Source organism: Melozone crissalis, unplaced genomic scaffold, assembly GCF_028551555.1.
Source record: "Melozone crissalis strain CALT ecotype California unplaced genomic scaffold, PUWL_Pcris_2 ptg000096l_1, whole genome shotgun sequence".
In the NCBI taxonomy this organism is placed as follows: Eukaryota; Metazoa; Chordata; class Aves; order Passeriformes; family Passerellidae; genus Melozone; species Melozone crissalis.
Window position 1 is genome coordinate 2,994,278 of NW_026535873.1, and position 25,162 is coordinate 3,019,439.

The window sequence follows — 25,162 nt, forward strand, 5'->3', positions numbered from 1 at the left end:
GGAGCCAGGCAGAGACAGGCTGAAGGCAATCAGGATTGGGAAGACATTGAGCTGAGACTTCACTTGGGGAAACATCTTCACAGCCCTGTGCATGGTGAGTGTGTGGGTGCAGAGCAATGTCCCCTGTGCTCCTGGAGGGATCTCCTGAAGCCAGCACACCCCACAGCCTGGGGGATGTGTCAGGAGGACTCTCCCAGTTTCTCTGTGGCACAGGAGCAGAAGGAGGAGGAGGATGTGCTGCAGAGTGGGGCTGCCCTGGGCACCGTCAGAGGGACAGGGCAGGACGGCTCCTGCTGTCAGGGACGGCTCCAGGGGCTGAAGCTGAGGCTGCAGCCAGAGCTGCCCAGGGCTGTCCTGCAGAGCAGCTCCTGCAGCCCTCAGGGCTCTTGGCCAGCCCAGGGCATGTGCCACCTGCCAGGGGCAGCTCTCAGCCTGCCTGGCAGCTCCCCATGGACGCTGCAGGGGAGAAGGTGGAGGTGGAAGGAGCCACCCCCATCAGGGCAGATTCCTCCTGCTCTGGAGATGGTGCTGCATGGCCAGGGCTGCTCTCAGCTTTCTCCTAAAGGGAAGGGAAAGGGGCTGTCAGCTGTGTCTGTGTCACTGAGACTCCGGCACTGTCACCCTGGGCATCAGCAGATGGGCCTCAGATCACCCTCAGAAAGTGCCTTCTCAGCCTCCTCTCCCTACAGACAGCAGCAGCAGCTCCTTGGCTTGCAGCATCTCTGTCTGGCCTGCCCTTAAGGCCCTGCTGCCAGGGAGATGCCCCTGGGCAGTGCCCTGTGCTGGGAGGGGTCTGCAGGGCAGAGCTGAGTCCCCAGGGCTGGGCTGGGCTCTGGCAGCATTGGCAGGGACAAGGCTTGGGTAAAGAGAAACAGCTCCCAGTAGGCACAAATCCAGGCAGCAGAGAGCCAGACTAATCCTTTGCTTCCCTCCATGTCCTGCTTCATAGGGAGAGAGAGAAGAGTTGGAGAGATTGATTTTGAAACTGGAGTCTTCAAAAAAAGCCATGTTATTTTAAAGAGCAGTTTTTAATTGGTACATCCTGTACTAGAGCGAGGGGAAATGAGCAAAGGGCGCCTGTGTTGGCCCAGCAGGTCTGAGTGCACTGGGGCACAGGGAGCCCTGTTTTCCATCTGGCCTCCCCAGTGTTCAGCCTGAGAGCAATGTTAAGAACAGGACTTTTGTCCCTTCTGAAAAGCACACAGTTACTTTGTAGCCCAAAGCTACACTGAAAAAAAAAAAAGGTAAATGAAATTTCCCCAGAGAAAGAGAAGCAATTTTGAGTGCCTGTGAAAGAAAATAGCATAGGATATACTCCAGGTACTTTGTCCAAATTGTCAATGTTGTCTTTGAACAGCTCAAAATGTCCAGAATGAAGGAATGTCCAACAGCAGCTCCATCAGGCACTTCCTCCTGCTGGCATTGGCAGACACGCAGCAGCTGCAGTTCCTGCACTTCTGCCTCTTGCTGGCCATCTCCTTGGCTGCCCTCCTGGGCAACAGCCTCATCATCAGCGCCGTAGCCTGCCGCCACCACCTGCACACGCCCATGTTCTTCTTCCTGCTCAACCTGGCCCTCAGTGACCTGGGCATGATCTGCACCACTGTCCCCAAAGCCATGCACAATTCCCTCTGGGACACCAGCACCATCTCCTATTTAGGATGCACTGCACAGGTGTTTTGCATTGCCTTTTTCATGTCAGCAGAGTTTTCTCTCCTGACCATCATGTGCTGTGACCGCTATGTGTCCATCTGCAAACCCCTGCACTATGGGACCCTCCTGGGCAGCAGAGCTTGTGCCCACATGGCAGCAGCTGCCTGGGCCAGTTCCTTTCTCCACGCTGTGCTGCACACAGCCAATACATTTTCCCTGCCCCTGTGCCACGGCAATGCCCTGGGCCAGTTCTTCTGTGAGGTGCCCCAGATCCTCAAGCTCTCCTGCTCCAAATCCTACCTCAGGGAACTTGGGCTTATTGTGCTAAGTGCTCTTCTATTTTTTGCTTGTTCTGTGTTCATGGTTTTCTCCTATGTGCAGATCTTCAGGGCTGTGCTGAGGATTCCCTCTGAGCAGGGACGGCACAAAGCCTTTTCCACCTGCCTCCCTCACCTGGCTGTGCTCTCCCTGTTCATCAGCACTGCCTATTTTGCCTACCTGAAGCCGCCCTCCATCTCCTCCCCATCCCTAGATCTGGCCCTGTCAGTTCTCTACTCGTTGGTGCCTCCAGCCCTGAACCCCCTCATCTACAGCCTGAGGAACCAGGAGCTCAAGGATGCCTTGGGAAAACTGGTGACCGCAACTTCAGAACCAATAAATTCTCTTTTCTGCTACAGAGCCTTTAGAATATAACTCTTTTCAATCTCAGCCTTTTTTTCCCTGTTTGTCTATTCTTTGCTATGGTAACTTTTTCTATTTTTGTAGTGTTTCTATCAAAATACTGTATTGTTACTCTTAGCTTTTTACATGAATATCTACATTTCTTTTGAAATAAAAATACTTGCAAGTGGTCTGTTCCCTTGGTGTTTAAATAAAAACAAGTGCCTGCCTGACTTGTCTGTCCAAGGCATTTCCTGAGCCCTTTCCTGTCTCTGCACGGGCAGTGCCTGTGAGCGGAGGTGCAGGAAACGATTCCCAGCGCAGCAGCACAGCCAGGGACAATGCCCCCACCTCTTCCCCCATCTGCTCTGCTCAACTCCACCTTGTCCTTGCCAGCCCTGCTGTGGCTGTAAGGCTGGAGCGCTCTGGCAGCTTGGTCACTGTCTTGCTGCGTGTCCCTGCTGGGACCACAGGCAGGGCCAGGCCATGGGCACTGCTGGGACACAGCTGGGCTCCAGCACAGCAGCTCCAGCAGCAAAGGGCATCTCCTGAGGGCAGGGCAGGGAGGCTTTGCTCCCCTCCAGAGCTCTGTCAGCAATGTGCCCCAGGAATGCCCTGGCACAGCAAAGCCCAGGGCCTGGGGCAGGGGGGGAGTGTGCAGGGGGGGCTCACAGCAGTGTCCTGGCACAGCCAGAGCTCCTGACATGGACCTGAGGCAGCAACAGAGTAGGGCCTGGGCTGTGTCTCTGTTCTGGGACAGCCTGGGAAGGAGCCCCAGGGCAACTGTCCCACACCAGCCCCTGCAACCACCATTGCCAGCACTGGCCTCTCCCCATCTGCAGGAGGTTGTTTGTCCCTGCACGGAGGGACACCAAGTGACCAGGCCAGCAGGCCATGTTTGCTCTGTGCTGAGGAGATCACAGCAGTACATCGTGTGTGTGTGAGGGGAGATGAACCCCAGTGAGCACAAACACCATCAGCAGCACCCGGGGATGGCACAATTCCAGTGGCACAAACAGTGCCTTGAGGCCACTTCACTCTGAGAGTAACGTCCTCTGGGAAAACACCTGAATTCTTTGCTGGGTTGTGGTTAGGACTGCATAGAGAGAAATATCCCAGGCAGGGAGGCTCCAGGGAAAAATGCTCAGGGCAGCCATGGACTGCACAGGGAGACATTGGATAGAGTGAGGGTCAGTGGGGTGAAATCAGAGCTGCCTCCCTTCTGAAACAGCCCAGGGACATGGACAGGGCTGTGATGTGTTCTGGGAACTGACGTGGAACTGAGGGATGTGGAAAAGGCCTTTGGTGTCAGGGCTGTTGAGAAGGCTGGGAAGCGTCACTGTGGGACCTCTCTCAAACCCCTTGGAAAGGCCAGAGCCATCCCAGAGGGTCCTGGGCACTTGGGAAGGGCAGACCTGGAACCAGTTTGCACACAGGGCAGGGAGGGTAACTGGGAGAGTCACAGCCTGGTTAGGCTCAGCAGGGAAGGGGATGTGGCAAATCCTCCTGCAGCCATTCCAGGCACTGGCAGGACAGGGCAGGGACTGCAGAACCCACGTGGGAGGGAACAGAAGGGGATGTTGTGTGCCCAGACTTCAGCCAGGCCTGGGACAGGGTCTGCTGTGGTCTCCTCAGAGCCAGACTGGAGAGAGCTGGGCTGAAGGAGTGGAACATGGGCTGGGTGGGAATTTGGCTGAACAATGAGGGTCAAATGTCATCCATGGTACAGAGTCCTCTTGGAAGCCACGCCCTGGTGACATCCCTCAGTGACCAGCCCTTGGCCACCACTGTGGAACATTTCTAGCGTCTCTAAAATGGCATGAAATGTACTTTCAATTCCTTTATGAATGCTGCCAGATTGCAGGGAGTCTGTGACTGAACTCATCTCATTAATGGTGACTGCAAAATGTAACTGGGCAAGGTGACTGAGTTGGGTAAATTTGTCTTGCCATCAGGTGCCAAGCAAGCCACAATAAAGGGCAGAAAAAACTTATGCATCAGAAGAAAGTCAGTTCAATAGGGAAAAACCCAAACCCAAACAAAAAATAAAAACCCCAAACCAAATCAAAAAAACCAAAGCAAGACCCACCCACAACAACACAAAATCCCCACAAACAAACCAACCACAAAAAGAAAAAGCCACAAATAGAAAAAAATCAAATTCACAGGATATCCCCTATCAGCAGAAAATGTTTAACCAACTTCTGGCAGGAGAGGATTCTGTATGTGTCGGTGGTGTTTTGAAAGAAAAATATCTGAAAAAAGAAATTAATCTCCTAATGCCCTCATCCCCCTCCCCCCCCCCCCCCCCCCGATTTGATTACTGATCATGGTGTGACACGGAATGGAACATCCCTCGGGTCAGTCCAGCCCAGCTGTCCCATCCCTGTTCCCCAGGAACACTTACCCACCCCAGGCCCATAGGTTAGGGGAATTGCAGACACCTCGTGCGGGGCGAGCACTGAGACAAGGACAGGAGACCAGAACAAGATTTACTCTTGTCAAGGACTGTAGAACAGAACAGCTCAGCCTTGGAGAAACTGATTGAGGATGCACCTCTGGCAAGCAGAAGTCACACACAATACAAGCAGGATGCCAGCACAGCTCTGCAAGGCTAACAAAACAGAAATTACTCAAAATAATAATATTGCCATTACTCAAAAGGAGGAGTCAAGGAAGAGCCACGTAAAAAGGGCACTGGATGTTGAAGACAAAACCCAAAGAACCATGAAAGGATTTGTGATAAGGGGTGCAACTATGTCAAATAAACTCAAAGGAAGTGGGGATAGCTCATCAATACAGAATGAATGTGTGTGATGAAAACTCTGATCATTCAATGCTTAATGCACTCCAGTGGAGGAAGGATGGCCCAAGTGACCACCATGCTGTAATAAAGAATACGTGCTTTCAAATACTCAAAACTCTGTTCAGAAGTTTTTATCCAGTGGATTTCAGTATCAGTGGTGTCCTTGACTCCATTGTGCCCCACAGTTTCACAATGGCTTCTTGGTTCCATGAGGCCCGGCTGTAGAACAATGGACCCTTGGTTCCATTGGGTTCCGTACTGTTAAAATGGCCTCCTTGGTTCTGCACTGCCACAATGCTCTCCTTGATTCCACAAGGCCTTGGTGTGTCATAACAGCCCCTTGGCTCCATCAACTGCCAGAATGTCACCCTGGTCTCTTGGATCTGCAGCGTCACAATGGACAATTGGTCACAAGCAACCCTGCTGTGTCACCATGAATATTTGGCTCCATGCAGCCCCACACTGTCACAATGGCTCCGTGGCTCCACGAGGTTCCACAGCATCACCATGATCTCCTTGGATCTGCAGTATCTCCATGGACCATTGGTTCCATGTGGCCCTGTTGTGTCACAGTGGTTCCTTGGTTCCATGAAGCCCCACTGCATAACAATGGAATCTTGTCCTTTGAGGTTCTGTACTGTCACAATGGTCTCCGTGGTTCTGGACTCTAACAATGGACCCTTGGTTCCATGAGGTTCCATGATGTCACAATGGTCTCCTTGGTTCCACGAGGTTCCATGATGTCTCAATGGTCTCCTTGTGGTTCCACGAGGCCTTGCTGTGTCACAATAGACCCATGTTTCCATGAGGTTCCATGGTGTCACCATGGTCTCCTCAGATCCAGATTGTCACAATGGACAATTGGCTCCATGGGACCTCCTGTGTCACAATAAACCCTCAGTGCCATGAGATTCTGTGGTGTCACAATGGTCTGTCTGATTCAACGAGGCCCTGGAGTGTCACAATGGCTGCTTGGTTCCATGAGCTTCCATCGCATCAACAATGGTCTCCTTGTTTCTGCAGTGTCACAATGGATCCTGGTTCCATGAAGTCCCTAAATGTCACTGGTCTCCTGGGTTCCATGTGTCCCTGCTGTGTCACAACAGCCCCTTGGTTCCATGAGTTTCTGTACTGTCAGCAATGGTTCCTTAGATCCAATGAGGCCCTGCTGTGTCACAATGGACCCTGGGTTCCATGAAGTTCTTCAGTGTCACAACGGTCCCTTGGACCCATGAGGTCCCACTTTGTCACCATGGTGTCCGTGGATCAATACTGCCATAGTGGACCATTGTTGCAGCCGCAATAGCTGCTAATAAAGCCCAGGGTAGGGAAGCAAAAAGGGCCTTTGCATGGTACCCACAGATATTTAATTCAGCTGTGCAGTGAGATGTTCAGGGTCACAAGGCAGGACTCCTGGGGGGAGTCCAGGTTTCTGTATCTCCAAAGGAAGGGGTTGATCAGTGCCATGGGGGCAGTACAAAGATGGAGCCAATGGGGGAATGGGGAGGGAGGGGCTGAGGGACACAGAACATAGGGAAGGAGTCAATGGGGTCAAACAGCTATTGAGGGAAGCTTCTTGTGTCTCCCTAACCCAGGGAATGCCTCTCAGGGTCTTCACAGCTGCAGAGTGTCAAAATGGCCCCTTGGTTCTTTTGGGCTCCTCAGGATCCCAGTGGCCCTTGGCTGCATGAGGCCCAGCTGTGTCACACTAGCCCCTTGCTTCCATTGGGCCCGACAGTGTCGGAATTTTCCCTCCCCTTAGTTCCATTAGGCCCTGCAAAGTCACAATGGACCTCTGGTTCCATGAGTCCCACATTGTTCCATGAATCCTTAGTTCCATGGGGATGTCACATCCTTAGTTCCTGTAGTGTCACAATGGTCCCTTGGTTCCATGGAGACACAAAGTGCCACAATGGCCCTTTGGTTTCACAAGGCCTCAAGGTGTAGAAATGGCCCCCATGGTTTCCTGCAGCCATGCTGTGTCACAATGGACCAGTGGTTCCATGATGCCCCAGAGTGTCACAATGGTCTCCTTGATTCTGCACTTTGAGAATCTCCCCTTGGTCCCTTGAAGCCCCACAGTGTCACTATTGTGCCCTTGGTTCAATAAGGCTTTGCTGTTTCACAATGCTCCTTTGGTTCCATGAGGCCCCATGTGTCATAATGTTCTCCATGGTTCCATGAGGCCCTGCAGAGCCCCTTGATTCAATGAGGCCTCCAACTGTCATCATGGCCTCCAGGAATCCATGAGGTCCTGCAATATCCCAATGGTCCTTTGGTTCCATGGGGTCCTGCACTGTTTCATGTTTCCTTAGTTCCATGGGGCCCTAAAGTGTCACAATGGCCTCCTTGGTTCCATAGTGTCACACAGTGTGACAACTGCCCCTTGGCCTGCCAAGACTCCAGAGCGTCACAATGGTTCCATGGTTTCATGAGGACTTGTATTGTCACAATGGTCTCCATGATCCCATAAGGCCTTGCAGTGTCACAACAGACCATTGGTTTCATGCAGCCCTACAGTGTCACTATGGTCTCCTTGGCTCCACAAGGCTCTGAAGTGCCACAATGGCCCTTTGGTTTCACAAGGCCTCCAAGTCTATAAATGGCCTCCATGGTTCCATGAGGCCCTGCTGTGACACTATGGACCTTTGGTTCCATGATGCCCCAGAGTGTCACTATGGTATCCTTGGTTCCACGGTGTCAGAATGGACTCTTAATCCATGGACACCCACAGTGTTCACTGCAGTCCCCTTGATTCCACCAGGCCCTGCCATGCTCTAATGGCCCCTTGGTTCCACTGGGTCCCAAAGTGTCAGAACAGTCTCCATTGTTCCATGAGGCCCCACAATGTCACTGTGCTCCCCTTGGTTCCCCACAGCCCCACAGTGGAACAATGGACTCTTGGTTCCATGAGGTTCCTCAGTCCCAATGGTCTCCTTGGATCCGCAGGGTCACAGTGGCCCCTTGGCTCTGTGTGGCCACGCTGTGTCACAATGGCTCATGGTTCCATGAGGCCATATAGTTTAAAAAGGGACCCTTGGTTCCATCAGGCCTTGCTGTGTCACAAAGGACTTGTGCTTCCATGAGCTTTCACACTGCCAGCAGCAGTCTCCTTGGTGCTGCAGTGTCACCATGGACCCTTTGTTCCATGAGGTTCTGCAGTAGAACACGGTCACCTTGGTTCCGTGAGGTTCTGCAGTGTCACAATGGACCCATGGTTCCACCAGGCCTTGCTGTGACACAATGGTCCCTTGGTTCCAAGAGGTTTCTCAGGGTGGTCACGATGGTCTCTTTGGATCCGCAGCATCACAATGGACCATTGGTTCAATGTGGCCCCAATGTGCCCAAATGGATTTTGGTTCCATGGGGTTCTGCTCTGTCACCATGGACCCTTTGTTCCATGAGTTTGCACAGTGTCACAGCTGACTCCTTGGTTCTGTGAGGAACCACGGTCACCAAATCTCTGAAATATCAGAATAAAGCTCCTGAAATCTAATTTGGTATGTCAGAGGGTGTCATTTATCCAGGCCTGAGCTCTAGTGTTGAAAAACTCCTCACCTTATGTGGACATGGAATTCTACCAGGGTGTTCCTTATATACAGACCCGAAATGTGAATTACAATTTACCCACTTCCATAAAATCCACCCCAAGTTCCCAGATTCACTCCTTGTTTTCTCTATCTCTGCACCCTTAAGCCAGATGTCTTCTTTACTTCCAACCATCCTTGCTGGGGAAGCAGCCCCTGCATGCCTTGTTCCTGTGCTGAAAGTTCACAGGCAGGGTAAAAATGGAATGAAGCCTTTTGGTATCAGCCCCAGGCTTTGTGTGGGCAGGCAGAGGCAGGCAGGAGGCAGAGCTGTCAGCAAAGGAAGGGGCCAGCCAGGTGGGGCAGCTGGGGGATGCCGACAGCCTGCAGGGACAGAGGCGCAGGGCAGGGACACCGTAGCACAGCCTGGGCTGCACAGGGCACAGGGATGGGCAGCAGCTGCAAGACAGCCCTGCCAGAGCCAACTTGGGCAGCACTTTGGCCATGGCTGCTGGGCCTGGGCCTGAGGCAGGAGCAGGAGACAAGTGACCCTTGCAGGCCTGGGGCCTCATTGCCTCCTTGTTCCTGCTCACCAGCCTGGCAGGGGCTGCCCCATGCTCCTGCCCTTGCCATTGCACATCCCCACATGCCAGTGCCCATCCCAGCAAGAGTCCTGAGCAAGGAGGGAGGGGCAGGATCTGCCCAGCCAGGGGCTGGGGCTCAAAGTCTTTGGTTAACTCTGGGGTCTTTTATAAGCTACCACCGTGAGGTGAGCAGGACGGTACATGGAGGGCACAGTGGAGAATTCATCCATTGAGAACAGGTACAGACAGTCCAGTTCTGAACAGCACAAACCAGTGCCAGAAGTGAGCAGGGCCTGTTGTTTCAGGACTGGTTCCTATGGGAAACCTCCTGCTTCCTATGGCAGACATCCCGCTCCAGTCAGGCCAGCACCCCTGGGTTAGAATTTTAAGGGTGTCATCTCAGTCCTTGGGGAGTGTTTTAAGTTGAGATGACAATTTGCCAAGTAAAACCAATTGAGAATTTATTGATTACAGCGGGCAAAGCAATAAGCAAATCAGCTCTGGGTGACAGGGGAGTCTCCACTCCACCACTGTCACGCTCTTCTGATTTTCCGTGGAGTTCTTATACAGTCCTGCTTCCGGGTTGATGTGTAGTACTCTGCGTATTCTTCTTTTGTGTTTAGGTGGTCATAGTCCACCTCCCGGGGTCTGAAGATGAAGGTTGGTAATTTTCCTTTGTCTGATTCCTGGAATTTTTAGCCTCAATCTGCTGAGTTCCTGGAATCCTAGGTTTACTGAGCGGATAAGCTGATACTGTGTTATCAATCATAGCAAACCCCCCACCCATATTAACAGTTTACTAAACAGATAAACAAATGTTTGTGAAAGCTATTGTCTTTTGGTTTCACCTTCCTTATCCTTTAAAGTCTGGAAATTTACTTAAACAAACTAGAGGTGGTGCAGCAGTCCTACTGGAATAACTTTGTCAGTTTTGATGAACAAACTTAAAGTTTTAACCCATTACAGGGAGGGCTTCAATCTCTGTCCTTGACAGCAGCTGTGAGGCAGATGAAGGATCTTTGGACCGTCTCTTACAGAATGACAATCCAAAGCATAAAAACTTTATGCATTTTCCTCTAAAAAAAAGTAATGAATAAATAAATGATAATTATTTGTTCTAATTGATTATAATAGTGTTATTCTATATTTGTATTACTGAATTTTATATTTATATTTAAAAATCCATACATTTTTAGCAAGCAAAAGATTTATTGGTCATTGGTTCTAAGTAACACAATTCCCTTCATTAATTCATTGACCAGTGTTGGCTATTGATTTCTCCTTCTTTATGCTAATTAGTCCTATTTAAAATCCTTCTGTCATCTTTTTAATAATTTTCACAGACAGGGTAAAAGGGGACACTTAGGGGTCCCTGGAGACATTTCTGGGGTACATTTTGGGCAGTTTTGGGTCTGGGGAGGGAATTCAGAGAGAACTTGAGGGTCTGGAGGACACTTGGGGGAGCTGGATGGGCACTTGGAGGGGCACTCAGGGATCCTGAGGGAGAGTTCAGGGTCTGGGGCAGCACTTGCGGATCCAGGGGGGCCCTTGGAAGTCAGGGCGGGGAATCTGGGGCCCTTCGGTGTCCGGGCTTGCCCTTGTGGGGGGCTGGAACAGGGCTCTCTGGGGCGCGGGGGGTGATGGGAGTTGAAGGCGTGGGTATCATACGGTTTAACGGCGCCGCGGAGCATCACAGGAGTTCTGGGCGCAGCTGCAATGGCTCTCGGTGGGGCGCGAGGAATGACGGGAGATGAAGTCCCGACTAAAATAGCGCTGTGCGAGGGTCGCGGAGCATGATTGGAGCCATAGTCCCGGAAGTGGTTCCAAAGCAATATTTGGGGGTTCGGGAAGGCTCTTGGGGGACACTTTTGCCTCCGAGCCGTGTCTTCGGATCCTTGGGGGGAAACGTAAATGTTTCAGGAGCACTCGGGGGGGGGGGGAGCTCGGGGAGCTCTAACCGGGCTTTTTAGGGCGTGGGGCACGGCAGGAGTTCTAGGCACGGGACTGTGTTCTGAGGGGCTCTGGGGCCGCGGGGAATGAGAGGAGATGAATTCCTAGAAGTGGCTGTACTGGGCATCTGTGGGGTTGGGAGCACCCAGGGGGTCCGGGGATGCTTTTGGGGGCTCCCGAATGGGCGCTGAGGGAACACTGAGGGACCCTGGAGGGTCTGAGGGACTCTGATGGGACTGATGGGGGTGGATCCTGGTGTTCTGTGGAGCGCGAGGCATGACGGGAGTGGCAGTCCCGGCTCCACTAAGGCTCAATTGGGACGCAGGGCATGACGGCAGTTGTAGGTAAAAAAAAAAGATGGCACCTCCCTAGACACCGCCCCCGAGGCCTCCATCTCTGGCGATGATTGGCTGCCAGCAGTGATGAGCGGGAGCCTCAGCAAATGGGAGCCGGTAGAGGTGGGAAAAGCCAATTCACCCTCCTCCAGTCCCTCCCAGTAGACCAGTTCATCCTCAGTACAGCCCAGTACAACCCCAGTGTCCCTCCAGTCCCGCGCATTACAGCCCAGTCCCTCCCAATACACCTGAGTTCATTCCCAGTCCCTTCCAGTTCACCCCAATTTCATCCAGAGGATGCCCCTGTGTCCCCAGTCTTCTCAGCAATGTCCCCAGTGTCCCCAGTTTGCCCCAGTATCACTCCCAATATGTCCCAGTGTACCCAACAGTCCATCCCAGTCCACCCACATTCCCCCTCAGCATTCCTCGTGTTACCAGGATGTCCCTGTCTTTCCCAGTATCACTCCCAGTATGTCCCAGTGTCTCCCACAGCGTTCCCAGTGATCCCCAGTATGTCCCAGTCCTCCCCAGGGTTTCCAAGGACAGTTGAATTTCTCTCGGTGGCCGTGGCAGCCAAACCCAGCAGTGAGGTCAGTGCAGTGCCCATGGCCACAGCCCCTTGCAGGGGCCCAGAGCACCTTGGGCTGATGATCCACCCTCACAGCTGGCCCAGGGCAGCTCTGCAGTGGCTTTGGTGGCACCTGGGGCTGGCACACACCTGAGCAGTGTGTCTGTTTGCAGTGCGGAAATTCAGGAGGTTCAGATTGCTGCAAAAAACCCCAAAAAGGGAAAACCCCTCTTGGGCTGAGTGCAGCCAGCTCTGGAAGCACAGCAGGTCCCAGGGGAGTGAGGACAGACAGGATGGGACTGGGCAATGTGGAGCAAGGTTGTCCACACTGGGTCAGAGCTCAAGGCACAGCTTCTGTGAGCAGGCCAGAGCTGCTGAGGAGAGACCCTGGGTCAATATCAATCACAGAATGCTGCAATCACCTCTGCTCTAAGGAGAAATAAAACAAAAAAATACCTCAATTAAACTAGAAATTTGTATTTCTTAAAAGTTATTTTAAATCGTTCTTCATCACTGGACTAGGAAAACTTTAATGACCCTCTCAGGGCTTTGATGTTGTTTACATCAGACTCAGTCCCTGAGAGTGTGTTCAAAAACTTCTCAAGAACTCAAAGTTTTATTGAAACTCTGAGGCTTCTTCAAGTTTTAAGGCGTTCCACTGAGGAACACACCTCACAAAGTTTCCCCAGGTTCCAGTTAGGGCCGAACACTGGAGGCAGTGATGACAGCTGGGGACAAACAAGGCAAAGGTGTCTCTGGTGCTAAGCAAAGCTGGATGTATTTGAGGAAAGCAAAGGGCCAAGGCCTGAGCCCCAGCCCCTGGCCAGGCAGATGCTGTCCCTCCCTCCTTGCTCAGGGCTCTTGCCGGGATGGGCACTGGCACGTGGGGATGGCAATGGCAAGGGCAGGAGCATGGGGCGGCCCCTGCCAGGCTGCTGAGCAGGGACAAGGAGGCAATGAGGCCCCAGGCCTGCAAGGGTCACTTGTCTCCTGCTCCTGCCTCAGGCCCAGGCCCAGCAGCCATGGCCAAAGTGCTGCCCAAGTTGGCTCTGGCAGGGCTGTCTTGCAGCTGCTGCCCATCCCTGTGCCCTGTGCAGCCCAGGCTGTGCTACGGTGTCCCTGCCCTGCGCCTCTGTCCCTGCAGGCTGTCGGCATTCCCCGGCTGCCCCACCTGGCTGGGCGCCTCCTTTGCTGACAGCTCTGCTATATCAGTGACTTGTGAGGGTTCCTCAGGGTGAGAGAGATGGACGAGAATCTTGCTTCATGATCAGAAGGCTGGATTTAATAATATAAGATATATAATACTTTATGACTATATTAAAAGGAATACAGAGAAAAGTTGCAGAAGCTGCTAAGCTAAGAATAGAATAGGAATCTACACACAAGTTTCTGTGTCCAGGCAGAAAGCAGGACAATCTCTCCTGTGAGTGGTCAGTAAATCGAAACACTCACAGAAGACCAATCACAGATGCATCTGTTACATTCCACAACAGCAGATAATAATTGTTTACATTTTTCTTCTGGGGCCTCAGCTTCCCAGAAAGGACAAATTCTAAAAGAAAGGATTTTTATGAAAAGATGTCTGTGACATGTCACCTTTCCAAATTATATAAATGAAAAAGAAAAATTGCTGATGTGGAATGAACAGGAAATTTTTTCACCTGTATAACATACAATACTAACAAATCACTAAAACAATCTTACAATCTAAGAAAATGCAAAAAACAATGCCAAGAAGATTGAAGTTCAAGCAGCTGAGTTTCAGGAACAGTCCATGGGCTAAAATCCTTCCTCTTGGACATATCTGAAAGTCTTTTTTGGTCCTGAAACAGAATTGCTGCAAAAAGTCCATGAATAGTTATCAAAAACCATTGACAGTCATAAAACAATTTCAAACAATTTGAACAAGTTTTGGAAAGTCATTTTCTGTCCCTTCAATGTTTCATTGTTTCAGAGCTGCTACCAGCTATTTTCAATCTTTTTTATTTAATTTTATTTTTTTTTTAATCGAAAAGAGCAGCAGCAGAGCAGAGCAGTGCCAGAGAAGGACAGACCCTGGGGGCCCAGGCCCATGACGAAGCATGAACCCCAAAACTGGCCCACAAAAGGGGACCCAGGACCAGTAGGAGAAACCACAATTCCTAGACACATCAGGAGGCCAAGTGATGGCCCTGGCCCAGAAACTTCTTGAGCCCAATGGCCCAGGCCAAACCCATGAGGCAGGCTCTGCATTCCCACAGGCCTGCACCCTGCTGCCAGTAAAATGGCAGCACGGGTGGTGAGACGCTTCCTTTCCCCAAAACCACTGAGGCATGCCAGCAGCAGGGAAATAGAAGCCTTCCCCAGAAATCCCATATTGGTTCTAGGAATGTTTGTTTCCCACAGCAAACAAGCCTTCAGCTCCTCCAGCTGTGCCCTCTCCCTCTGCAATGCAAATGCATCAGGTGTGTCTCCCATCCACCCCATGGCATCACCCCCACCCCCTGTGGGCTGGGGACCAAAGGTAGAACTCTCGGGATGCACCAGCCCCCCGCTGCTAGGGCGCAAGAGAGGCGGCAGAGATGGCAGCCTCCATGGGACAATCCCCGACAAAACATCCCCAACCCGCCGAGAATGCTGATCTTGAATGCAGGCAGACACACTGCCCCCACAGTCAGCTGGCGAGCACCCCCCGCTCCACGGAAGGAGACACCAGCCGCCGGGCCCGCTGCTACAGAGGCAACCGGTCCGGGATGGTCCGAGCTCAAACAAACAGCCGGTTCCAGGGCAGCCTCTGATGCAGACGCGGAGGACAGAGTCTCCGACAGCGGCAGAACTGCTGGGGTGGCCGGTGCAAGCGGCGGGGAGGCCAAGGAGGCTGGAGAGGATTCCTCCTCCGCTGAGCTGGAAACTGCAGACGTGTCTTCGTCGCCTAGCAACAATGGCTCAGCTGCAGGAAACAGCGGGGATGAGCGGGAACATGCCGCTGCTTTGTCCCTTGGCTCTGAAAGCGGCTGCAGGCATGGCACGGGGTCGGTGCCGTCTTCTGCCACTGACTCTGAAGTCAGCCGCCAAGATGCAGTCGCCGGTGGAACGCACACGGACAGCAGCGAAACAGCCGGGAGGGGCGGCGTCGAAACAGCCACGGGCAGCGCCGGAGCAGCCGGAAGAAGCGGTGGCGGATGATCACTGTTGCTTGGCAACATCAGCGCAAATGGGGAAGCCAGCAGAGGCGGAGCCGGGATCACCCGGGAAGGCGGCGCCAAGTCTGTGTTTTTGTCGAGGGCGTCTCCTAGCCACAAGGGGGCAGGCGCAGGAAGCGCTGTTTCTGAATTCTCAGACGCAGGCGGGTAAGCCGGTGAAGCCGCGGGTGGGACCGCCCAGAGAGGCAGCCGCAGCGCTGGCAGGGGTGGGGGGGCCTCGGGGACCAGTACCACCCCCATCTCTGAGCGGGGTGGGGCCCAAGAGGCCGGCAGAGGCGGAGGCAGCGCAGGTCTTGGAGGCGGCCGCGGCACTGGCTTGAAAGGCGCCACCCCCTCCCATTCCACCGACGAGGGAGAAGGTGGGGGAGAAGATGGCTCCATCTGCGCAGGCTCCGGAGAAAGAGTAAAAAAAACTTCTTCGCACAGCAAAGCTTCACCCCCCCCACCGCGAAGCAGTGGGGGCTGGAAAGCAGAATCTCATCCCCCACTGGGTCTTCTCCCGCTGGGGATGGGGGGAACGGAGCAAGCCCATAGCAGTTAGAAATCCATGGAAAAACAGCTGCTCTCCGTTTCAAAACTGGGAAGAGCTTTCTAAATGCTGGGTAGACGGGAGGGAAGTCACACCCCTGAACCCCAAATGAATCGGAAAATGGAGTCCATGCACTCCCACACGAAAACATCCAAGGCATATAGCACATCAGCAAAGAACCCAAAAAGCTTTGCCCATCGAAAGAACTCATAGAGATCTGTTGCTGATAGGAAAAGTCTATCCTCTGCACTCCATTTTTGCCAGAGGGCAATAAGATTCTCCTCTGAAGGAGAGAAACGAACCTCTCCCTCCAAGGAGTGTGTCCCCCATATGAACAGCCACAAACTACGCAAGGCTGAATCCTCAGGGATAGAAAAGGCAACAGTACCTTTTGAAAGAGTCCAGCATGCTCTGGCCAGCTCCACGGTTCTGCTGCTCTTTTCTAACATTGTCCTGAAGGTTTTCCAGAAGAAGGTTCACTTGTGGTCAGCCTTGGCTGTGAACTCTGTCCAAATCAGGATCTTCAGTTCTTCAGCTCCTGGCTTGAATCCACTTCTGTGACCACTTCTAAAGGAACCATCAAATGCTACACATACAGGATTTTACCCAGTGCAGCAATTTGCTCCTCTGGTCTTATCAAATTAATTTTTGCTCTGACACGAGGGGTCACCAGATATTGCAGTGACTTGAGAGGGTTCCTCAGGGTGAGAGAGATGGACGAGAATCTTGCTTCATGATCAGAAGGGTGGATTTATTAATATATGATATATAATACTTTATGACTATACTAATAAGAATAGAGAGAGAAGTTGCAGAAGCTGCTAAGCTAAGAATAGAATAGGAATCTACAAACAAGTTTCTGTGTCCAGGCAGAAAGCAGGACAATCTCTCCTGTGAGTGGTCAGTAAATCGAAACACTCACAGAAGACCAATCACAGATGCATCTGTTACATTCCACAACAGCAGATAATAATTGTTTACATTTTTCTTCTGGGGCCTCAGCTTCCCAGAAAGGACAAATCCTAAAAGAAAGGATTTTTATGAAAAGATGTCTGTGACACTCTGCCTCCTGCCTGCCTCTGCCTGCCCACACAAAGCCTGGGGCTGATACCAAAAGGGTTCATTTCAATTTCATGCCTGTGAACTTTCAGCACAGGAACCAGGCAGGCTTCCCAGCAAGGATGGTTGGAAGAGAAGAAGACATCTGGCTCATGGGTGCAGGGATAGAGAAAACAAGGACTGAATCTGGGAACTTGGGATGGGTTTAATGGAAATGGGTAAATTGTAATTCACATTTAGCGACTGTATATGAGCAACACAATGGTAGAATTACATGTCCATGTAAGGTTAGCAGTTTTCCCATGTTGGGCCTCAGGCCTGAAGAAATGATCCCCTCTGAAATAGCAAATGAGTTTTAAGGAGGCTTAATCTGATATTTTGGACATTTGGTGACACAGAGGCTGACAGAACCAAGGACTCAGCTGTGACACTGTGGAACCCCATGGAAAAAAGTGTCCATTGTGATGCATTGGAACCCCATGGAACCAAAAGTCCATTGTATCAGAGCAAGGCCTTGTGGAACCAAGGAGACCATTGCTGACAGTGTGGAAGCTCCTGGAGCCATGGGGTCATTGTGACAGTGTGGGGCTGCATGGAACCAATGGTCCATTGGGTGTTGCCTTCTGGAGCAAGGCAGGCGACCTGGTTCAGATGAACAGCACGGTGGCCCACTCACCAGGGCCACTCGGGCCAATGACACATGCAGACATCAATGTGATGGACGGTCAAAAGGCGTTTATTATCTCATCTCTTGGGTTTTTATAGTCTAAGGGGTCTCTACGTCAGCATGGGTCTGTCTTTACCATCTATGGTTAGTAAGAGGTGGACTGTTACTGGGTAGGGGATGGAAAGTTACTGGAATTTGGTTAAGGGAGGCTACCGTCCTATGTTAGTTTCTTATCTACGGGAAGCAGATGGTCTTATCTAAGGGGATCAGAGGGTCCTGGCTTTCCGTGACATCGCGAGATCTTCCGCAGCGCCTTTCCCTGTCTACCACATCTCCCCCGCCTTTTTCACAAATGAATGAGGTAGTCATGCACATAGGTACTTAAATGAGGTATAAGGTTGTAACTTGACAAGGAAAAAGGGTCTTGGGAGTCCTGAGTAAGCTTTTGTCAGACAAGTTCGGAGGATCTTGTGACTGACAGTGTTCCCTGGTTGAATTCTCTGGTTGAATTCTCCGGTTGAATTCACAGCAATTGTCGTCGGCCTAAGAACAGGATGTTGGTCCGTTCCAGGAGGGTCTGAACGAACGAGACTAGCTTGTTCAGCAGGCATGGTCCAAAGCTGACTGTTAGAAGCAGCATCGCCAATGGACCTATCAGGACAGAAATCAGAGTGGTTAGCCAAGGTGATTGATTGAACCAGGACTCGTACCAGCCCTGTTGGGCTTCCCTGTCTTTCTGTCTCTGAGCCAGTCGGTTCCGGAGTTCTGCCATGGAGTCTCTCATGACTCCCTTGTGGTCTGCATAGAAACAGCACTCCTCCTTCAAGGCGGCACACAGGCCCCCTTGCTGCATGAACAGGAGGTCCAGGCCTCGCCTGTTCTGCAAGACCACTTCCGAGAGTGAGGAGACCGACTTCTCTAGAAAGGAGATGGATTTCTTGATCCTTTGCAGGTCCTCGTCAATCGTTGCTTGCAGCTGGGACAGTCCTTGGTGCTGGGTCGCTAGGGCTGAGACTCCTGTGGCCGTTCCGGCTGCTCCCAGGCCGAGCAGCATTGTGATAGTTATACCTGTCAATATTTCTCTTTTGTGGATCCGGCTGTGTCCCTCAAGAAGATGGTACATTTCTTCGTCTGAGTGGTACAGGATCCTAGGAACAATCAGAACTTGGACACAAAAGTCGTTAGAGTCATTGAATTTGGGAAGGAACACACAAGGACTCACTCCGGATCGCTGGCAAACCCACATCCCTGACACGGATGGGACTGCCCACTTACTGTTTTTCCTGTTAGGCTTGACGATTTTGGTGCAGATGTTGCCTCCCCGCTTAGCTAGGGTTGCATTGCCAAAGCATCTGCCTCGGCCTGTGACTTGACTCAGGGTGATTCCCTTGCGAGGGGTGTCCCATCTGCACTGGTGAGGGGCGTCGGCTGTGGAATAACTGGAAGGGAGTGTTTAAGGCGACTCCTTCGAAAAAGGGGGGTTTAACATCGTAACAAAGCCAGCAGGATTCGGTTAGGTTACGGTTGGATTCGTTCAGGGATATGAAGGTAGCTTCTAACATACGAAGGATTGGGTCTGAGTCTGACTCGGTTAAGCGGCTCATCTGAAAGGTTTCCGCTTGACCGGTCGGGACTTTGCTGACCCCTGTGGGTAAGGTTTTGGGGTAGGTTACGTTTCTCCCTTTCGGCACGCTTTTAATCACTTTGTTGGGTCGGACTGCTCGGGGTGCTGACGGTTGGAGCCTGATAATTTGCACGTTCACCCTCTCTTTTGACCCTTGAAGGACTACTGTCCACGTTCTGCCTGTGGCCCAGCTAGGGTGATCTGGCTGCGAGACCGTCATGTTGTAATCAGTGCATGCCCGAAATCTAGGGATTTTATGTTGGTTTCGATGGAAGTTTCCATGAAAGAAGAGGGGTATTTTGCAACCGATGGGTGCCCAGGTGAACTGTAAGAATTTGTCTGGCTCTTGTGGATCCTACCCAGGCCCCAATGGCCTGGCATCTGTAACTATGGTTTCGCAGCCCCAGTGCCCACAGTATCCCCACCCTGGGTGATTGCAGTAGCTTTTCCCAGGGTTTAAAGCTGGGCACCAGTAGGATAGGTACGAGTGTGTGACGTGTGGGGAATAGGGGTGTACCTTTGGCTGTCCTGGAAACAGGTCGGTGATGCGGAGCACGAAGGATGGGGTGTTCGGTGTGGTGATTTGTCTGAGCGCTTTGCCCCTACTAAGGTGTCGCATGACCCACCTGAAGGGCTGATGGGGGTAGTGGTCTGGGCTGGCTTGCCCCCTGGCAACAAGCCCCCCGGCATGCCCCCTGGCAACAAGCCCCAACAGCAAAATCACACAGAAACACCCTTGGTGCTTGGGTCTCACCCGTGCGGGTCTCTCGAGTGCTGCTTGGCGGCTTGGTGGTCTGTCGCTTTCGTCTGGAACCGGGAAGTACGCATCACGAGGGCGTCCCACGAGCAGGCCCTGTAAAGAAATACTCGCAATTCTCGTCAGTCTCATTCTGCTCGCCCTGAAGGTCCAGTTTAATCGACTTAAGTGGACACCACCTGATTTTGCCGTCCTTTTTGACCGCTGCGTACCCTCGCCCCGTGAGCATCAGCCTCCAACCCCGTTCCCACTCGCCTAGCTCGTTTCTGATTACCACATGCGGGCCCTCTTCTAGCGTTCGAGTGACCCAGTGTTTTTGAACGGGACTGTTTGTTTCATCTCCCCTAGGGAATTGATTCAGTGCCAGCAAGGCGGTTGCCAGCATACGTGCCTGATCTCCTGGGGGAATGGAATTGGCAAAGCCCTCTGCTTTTGCCAACACTTCTATCTTAGTTTTCAGGGTCTGGTTTGCTCTCTCTACTATGGCCTGTCCGGTACTGTTATGTGGGATGCCATGCACTAGCGTGATACCCCATTTCGAGGCGAATTCCTGTACTTGTTTGGATTTGAAGTTGGAGCCGTTGTCCATTTTGATCTGCTTGGGGATACCTAGCCAAGCCATGGCTGTCAGCCAGTGCTGAATTGTGGTTTTGGAGTTGGTTTTGGGGTGCTGTGTAGCTACGATCGTTCCGCTATAAGTGTCTACTGTCACTGCAAGCCATGCTCGGGGCTTCAGTATTTCGCACCAGGTGAAGTCCGACTGCCAGATTTCTGAGGGCTTGAGACCTCTTGGGTTGACTCCGTAGGACCAAAGGGGTGACTTCTGGCAATGAGGGCAGGTGGCTACCACATGTTTGGTGTCCGCCGTCGAGATTCCGCATCTCTTCGCCAGTGCTTTGACTCCGATGTGGAGCAACTCGTGCAGTTGACGGGCTCTTTGCAAGGTCCAAACGCCTTTCGCTGCGGCGTCCGCTTTGTCGTTGCCAATCTGGAAGTAACCTTTGACTGGGTCATGGCTGTTGATGTGGATGACTGACACGGTGCCCTGTCGCGAGGAGAATGCTTCTTCCAGCATTAGGGCTGCTGCTGATGTTGACACTCCTGGTCCTGCCATGGCTAGGCTGAGCCTTGGCACGAATATGGAGTCCGTTACGATGTTGAGGTGTTCGTCTTGGAAGAGTCCGCACACCAAAACCACTGCTGCTGCTTCCAGTTGTTGCACTGACAGTGTGGGGTCCCTCGCTTTGACGCAGTGCCATTGCTCTCCTGCCTGCCACACTGCTGCTGCGGTTGAAGTCATGGAGGAAGCGTCTGTGAAGACCGTTGGTCCCGGCTGCGGTCTGTCCTTGACCTTCGGTGGCATGTCCATGTCGACTATGGTCAGCAGCTTAGTCCAGGGTGGTCTGGAGGAGTAGGTGATTTCTCCTCTGAAGCCGGAGAGAGCAAGGGCCAGGTACTCCGATATTGTGGCTGACTCTATGGTCGGCTGCTTGCGAAACGGAAGGTGGATGCTTGTCGGCTCTGTCCCTAGGTGTTTCAAGGCGAGTCTCCTGCCTTTCATGATGAGGTTGGCGATGCACTCGATTCCTGGGGAAAATGCACGAGTGGGTCTTCCGAGGACCACCCATTGGATCGGTCGGGCCTTTTCTGCAAGTCCTTGGGCCAGTGCTCCCACTCCCCCCTTCAGTGTAAAGTGGACGTACAGGTCCAGTGGCATGGCTGGGTTCCACCTGGCAAGCGTGCCAGTGGCCATTTGGTTTTCGATGAAGTCGAGGGAGCTCGTTGCTTGTGGTGTCAGCTCCTTGGGATCCCAGGGGTTCTTTCCTTTCAGGAGGTCATACAGAGGGTCCATGACCTCGGGGGGAATCAGGATGATGTTGCGAAGCCACTGCAGCGATCCCACCAGGCGTTGCACGTCGTGGAGCATCTCGATGTCTCGGTTGATCTTCATCTCGGGGGGTGTCACGTGGGAGCTTGTGATGCCTACTCCCAGGAAGGTCACGCAGGGTCCTCTCTTGATCTTTGCGCTTGCGATCTCGAAGCCGTTGGCTTGAAGGGTTTCCGTGACTGTGGTCACCAGGTGATCCACTTGGCTTGTCGATGGTGCTGCGACCAGGATGTCGTCCATGTACTGGATGATGGTTGCGGTGGGGTAGGAGTGTCGGACTGGCGTCAGTGCTTTGTCCACGGTGATTTGGCATATGGTCGGGCTGTCGACCAGGCCTTGCGGAAGTACTCTCCATTGGAAGCGAAGGTTGGGCCGCTCGCCGTTCTGAAATGCCACAGAAAAGGCGAATCGCTCTCTGTCCTCAGGGTGCAGGGGTATTGAAAAGAAGCAGTCCTTGATGTCCAGTACTGCACATGGCTGTCCTGTGGGGATGGCTGAGTTCGCGGGAAGCAGTGTCTGGACTGGACCCATGGGTCTGATCGTCTTGTTCACTTCTCTCAGGTCGTGGATGAGACGATAGCCTTGTCCGGACCTTTTGGGAACCACGAATACCAGGGTGTTCCAAGGGCTGGTGGAGGGTTCTATGTGACCCTTTTGCAGTTTGCAGTCGACCAGTTCCAGCAAGGCTGCCATTCGAGGCTCTGTCAGGGGCCACTGCTCAACCCATACAGGGTCTGATGATTTTGAAGTCAATTTGATTGGCAGCGGAGGGTGTACGGCAGTGGCCCTCATGATAAATTTGTGATCCGAAATCCTAGCAAGGAGAGAACGTCCCTTCCTAACAGGGGTGTAGAATTCTGCAAAATGTAGGGGTAGATTGCTACTGTCTGTTCTGGTCCCTTTTTCGTGTGAAGTGTTATAGCCACCAGCTGGGTGCTTTTCCATGCCCGGGACTGCCCCCCCACTCCGTTCACTGGGGGGACTTCTTTGAATTGCCAATGTCCGGGCCAATGCGTTTGGGGAATAATCGTGCAGTCTGATCCTGTGTCTGCCCAAAACTGAAGCCCTATGACGTGAGGATCCTGGCTGCCGTAAAGGCGGCATGTCCCCCACACCATCAAGGGCTCCTTCCCTATTTTCATGACCAAGGCCACCCAGGGATCCCGCTCTGGGGCGTCCCCTGCTGTTCCTGTGACTCCGGCGCGGGTTGTGGTGGTGGGGGGTGCGAAGGTATTGAGGGTGCTGCACAACTCTGCCATTGTATTGCTGGGGGGGATGCAAAGGTGACTGCTCCCTGTGGGGGCATAGGGTATGAGAGTCCCCTGCCCCACTGGGGATTGCTGTAGCTGGGCCGCTGCATATTCCAGGTGGGAGAGGGCTGAACACGGCCTGGCCACCCCCTCCCTCTCCCGTTTCCCTGGGGCCTGGATCTGCATTCCTTAGCTAAGTGCCCCTTCCTTCCACACCCCCAGCACGGTCCCCTGCCTCCCGCTTGGCGTGGTGGAGCAGCTGCTGATAGGCGCCTTGGCTGGGGGCAGTTTACTGCCAAGTGGCCTGCCTGGCCACACTTAAGGCACGCCATCATGCTGGTTATTGCAGTTTGAACTGCTGCTTGGATGGGAGCTAGGTGTTCCTCCTTTGCAACGTGTCTGATCATGGCAGCTATATTAGACCCCTGTGGCAGTGATCTTAAAATGTCCTTAGTGGCTGAGTTGCATTGCTGGCGTAAGCACTCTGCCAGCACGGGACCCTTCGCCTCTGAGGGTAACGTAGAGGAATCTAATGCGGCCTAGAGCTTGTCCACAAATTGAGTGAAACTCTCACTCTCACCCTGTTTTGTGGAAGACCATGGAGAGGGTTTGGCTACCACTTTAGAAGTGTCACGGATGGCTTCTCGGGCAGCTCGGGTTGTTGTCATGACCTCATGGGCTCGCAAGCCCTCAGCCTTTTGCTGGGGGGTGATCATGGTGGGGTCTGTGCCCATAAGCCTCTGTATGCTGGAGCCGTGCAGTGGATGGTCTGCCCCTGTTACCAAGGCTAGCTGTTTCATGCAAGTATCCTCCCATTCTTGTTTGAAAACGATCATCCCTGCACCATCAAATATCATTCTACACGCCTGCTTAATATCAAAGGGAAGCATATCGTCCCCACCAAAAAGGCCGTCAATAAGTGTGCAAACCATGGCAGAATTAATTCCCTTATCCGCAATCGCTTTAACAATTGCCTGCACATCTTTCGGATTGACTGGTGAATAAGTCCTTTGGTTTCCGCCTGCCCCCCCCACACGAACCGGGAACACTAGAGTGGCAGACGGAGTCCATTCCGCGCAAGCCATTTTTATTTTCCGCCAGTTTGTAAGTGGGGTTTGGTTTTTCTCTGGTAACCCCTTCACCCAAGCGGGAGCGCTGTGGCTAGTGACCTTACACACCGCTTCTCTCTCTCTGTTAAAGCCGGAATCCAAATCGGAATCCTCCGATACTATCTCGGGCTCGGAGCTCGAGCCCGAGTCTGAGCCGGAAGTTGAATAAGGAGACGCTTCCGGGCTGCTCTGCCTTCTCCTCGGGCTCCGACCCCGCCCCTTCTTGCGGGGGTCGGGCCGTTCCCTCCCCCTGGGGTCCCCCCGCCTCCTGCTGGGGGAGGTCCTTGCCCTATAAGGACCTAATTTGAACTGAGGGCTCTGATTGGTTTTACGCGTCTCCGCAGGGGCCGCCCCGTCCCCCCGCTCGCCCGCGCATGCGTTGTTAAGCGGGCTGACGGCGCTTCCGCCCCCCGCCTCCTCCTTTCCGCCCTGACCATGCGGTTCGGCGCCATTTTCAAACGCATATGGTGGGGGGGCGTTTTTATCGGTCCCTACGGGGTCCGCCGATTCGGCCGCGTTCCGCGCCTCCTCCGCAAGCCCCCACCAGAACGTCCGCGGGTGTTCCACCCCCTCCGATGGTGAATCCGCTCGCTGAGGGGGGTCTGGCGTTCGCGCCTCCGCGCGCCTGCCCGGGTCAGGCCCCTCCGCGGTTTGTGTCGCCGCACCCACCCCCAACTGCGGCACGGCTAATAAACAAGTTCGCGCGGCTATCCAGGTTTCTTGCTCTTGTCGAGCCTTTTGCAGAGCCTGGACAACCCTGCCCCACGATTTTAGGGCTTTCCCTGAGCCCGAGGACATGGTGTCCTCCGCCAGGGCTTTTGTACAATTATCCCACACGTCCGAATGTAGGACGTCCACGGGGCTTTCAATAGCCCCAAGCTTAATCAGTCTCGGCAATGCGAGAGATAAATCTCTAAGTTTACATTCTATACCCCATTGTGCATGCATCTCTGTTACGACCTTCGCAATGGCTTCCGTGGTCCACGCTGGTCCGGAGGTGTCCCTCCCACTGTG

General features: G+C 53.0%; 1 protein-coding gene across 1 annotated transcript; it reads left to right on the plus strand.

Moving 5' to 3' along the window:
* Positions 1-1,761: 1,761 nt before the first annotated feature.
* LOC128947337 (olfactory receptor 5V1-like) lies at positions 1,762-15,248 on the plus strand (the record flags this gene model as incomplete). Its single annotated transcript, XM_054291590.1, has 2 exons — positions 1,762-2,223; positions 14,769-15,248. Coding segments are annotated over 2 exons (942 nt in total), but the record flags the coding sequence as incomplete, so codon positions are not given.
* Between the last annotated feature and the right edge of the window lie 9,914 nt (positions 15,249-25,162).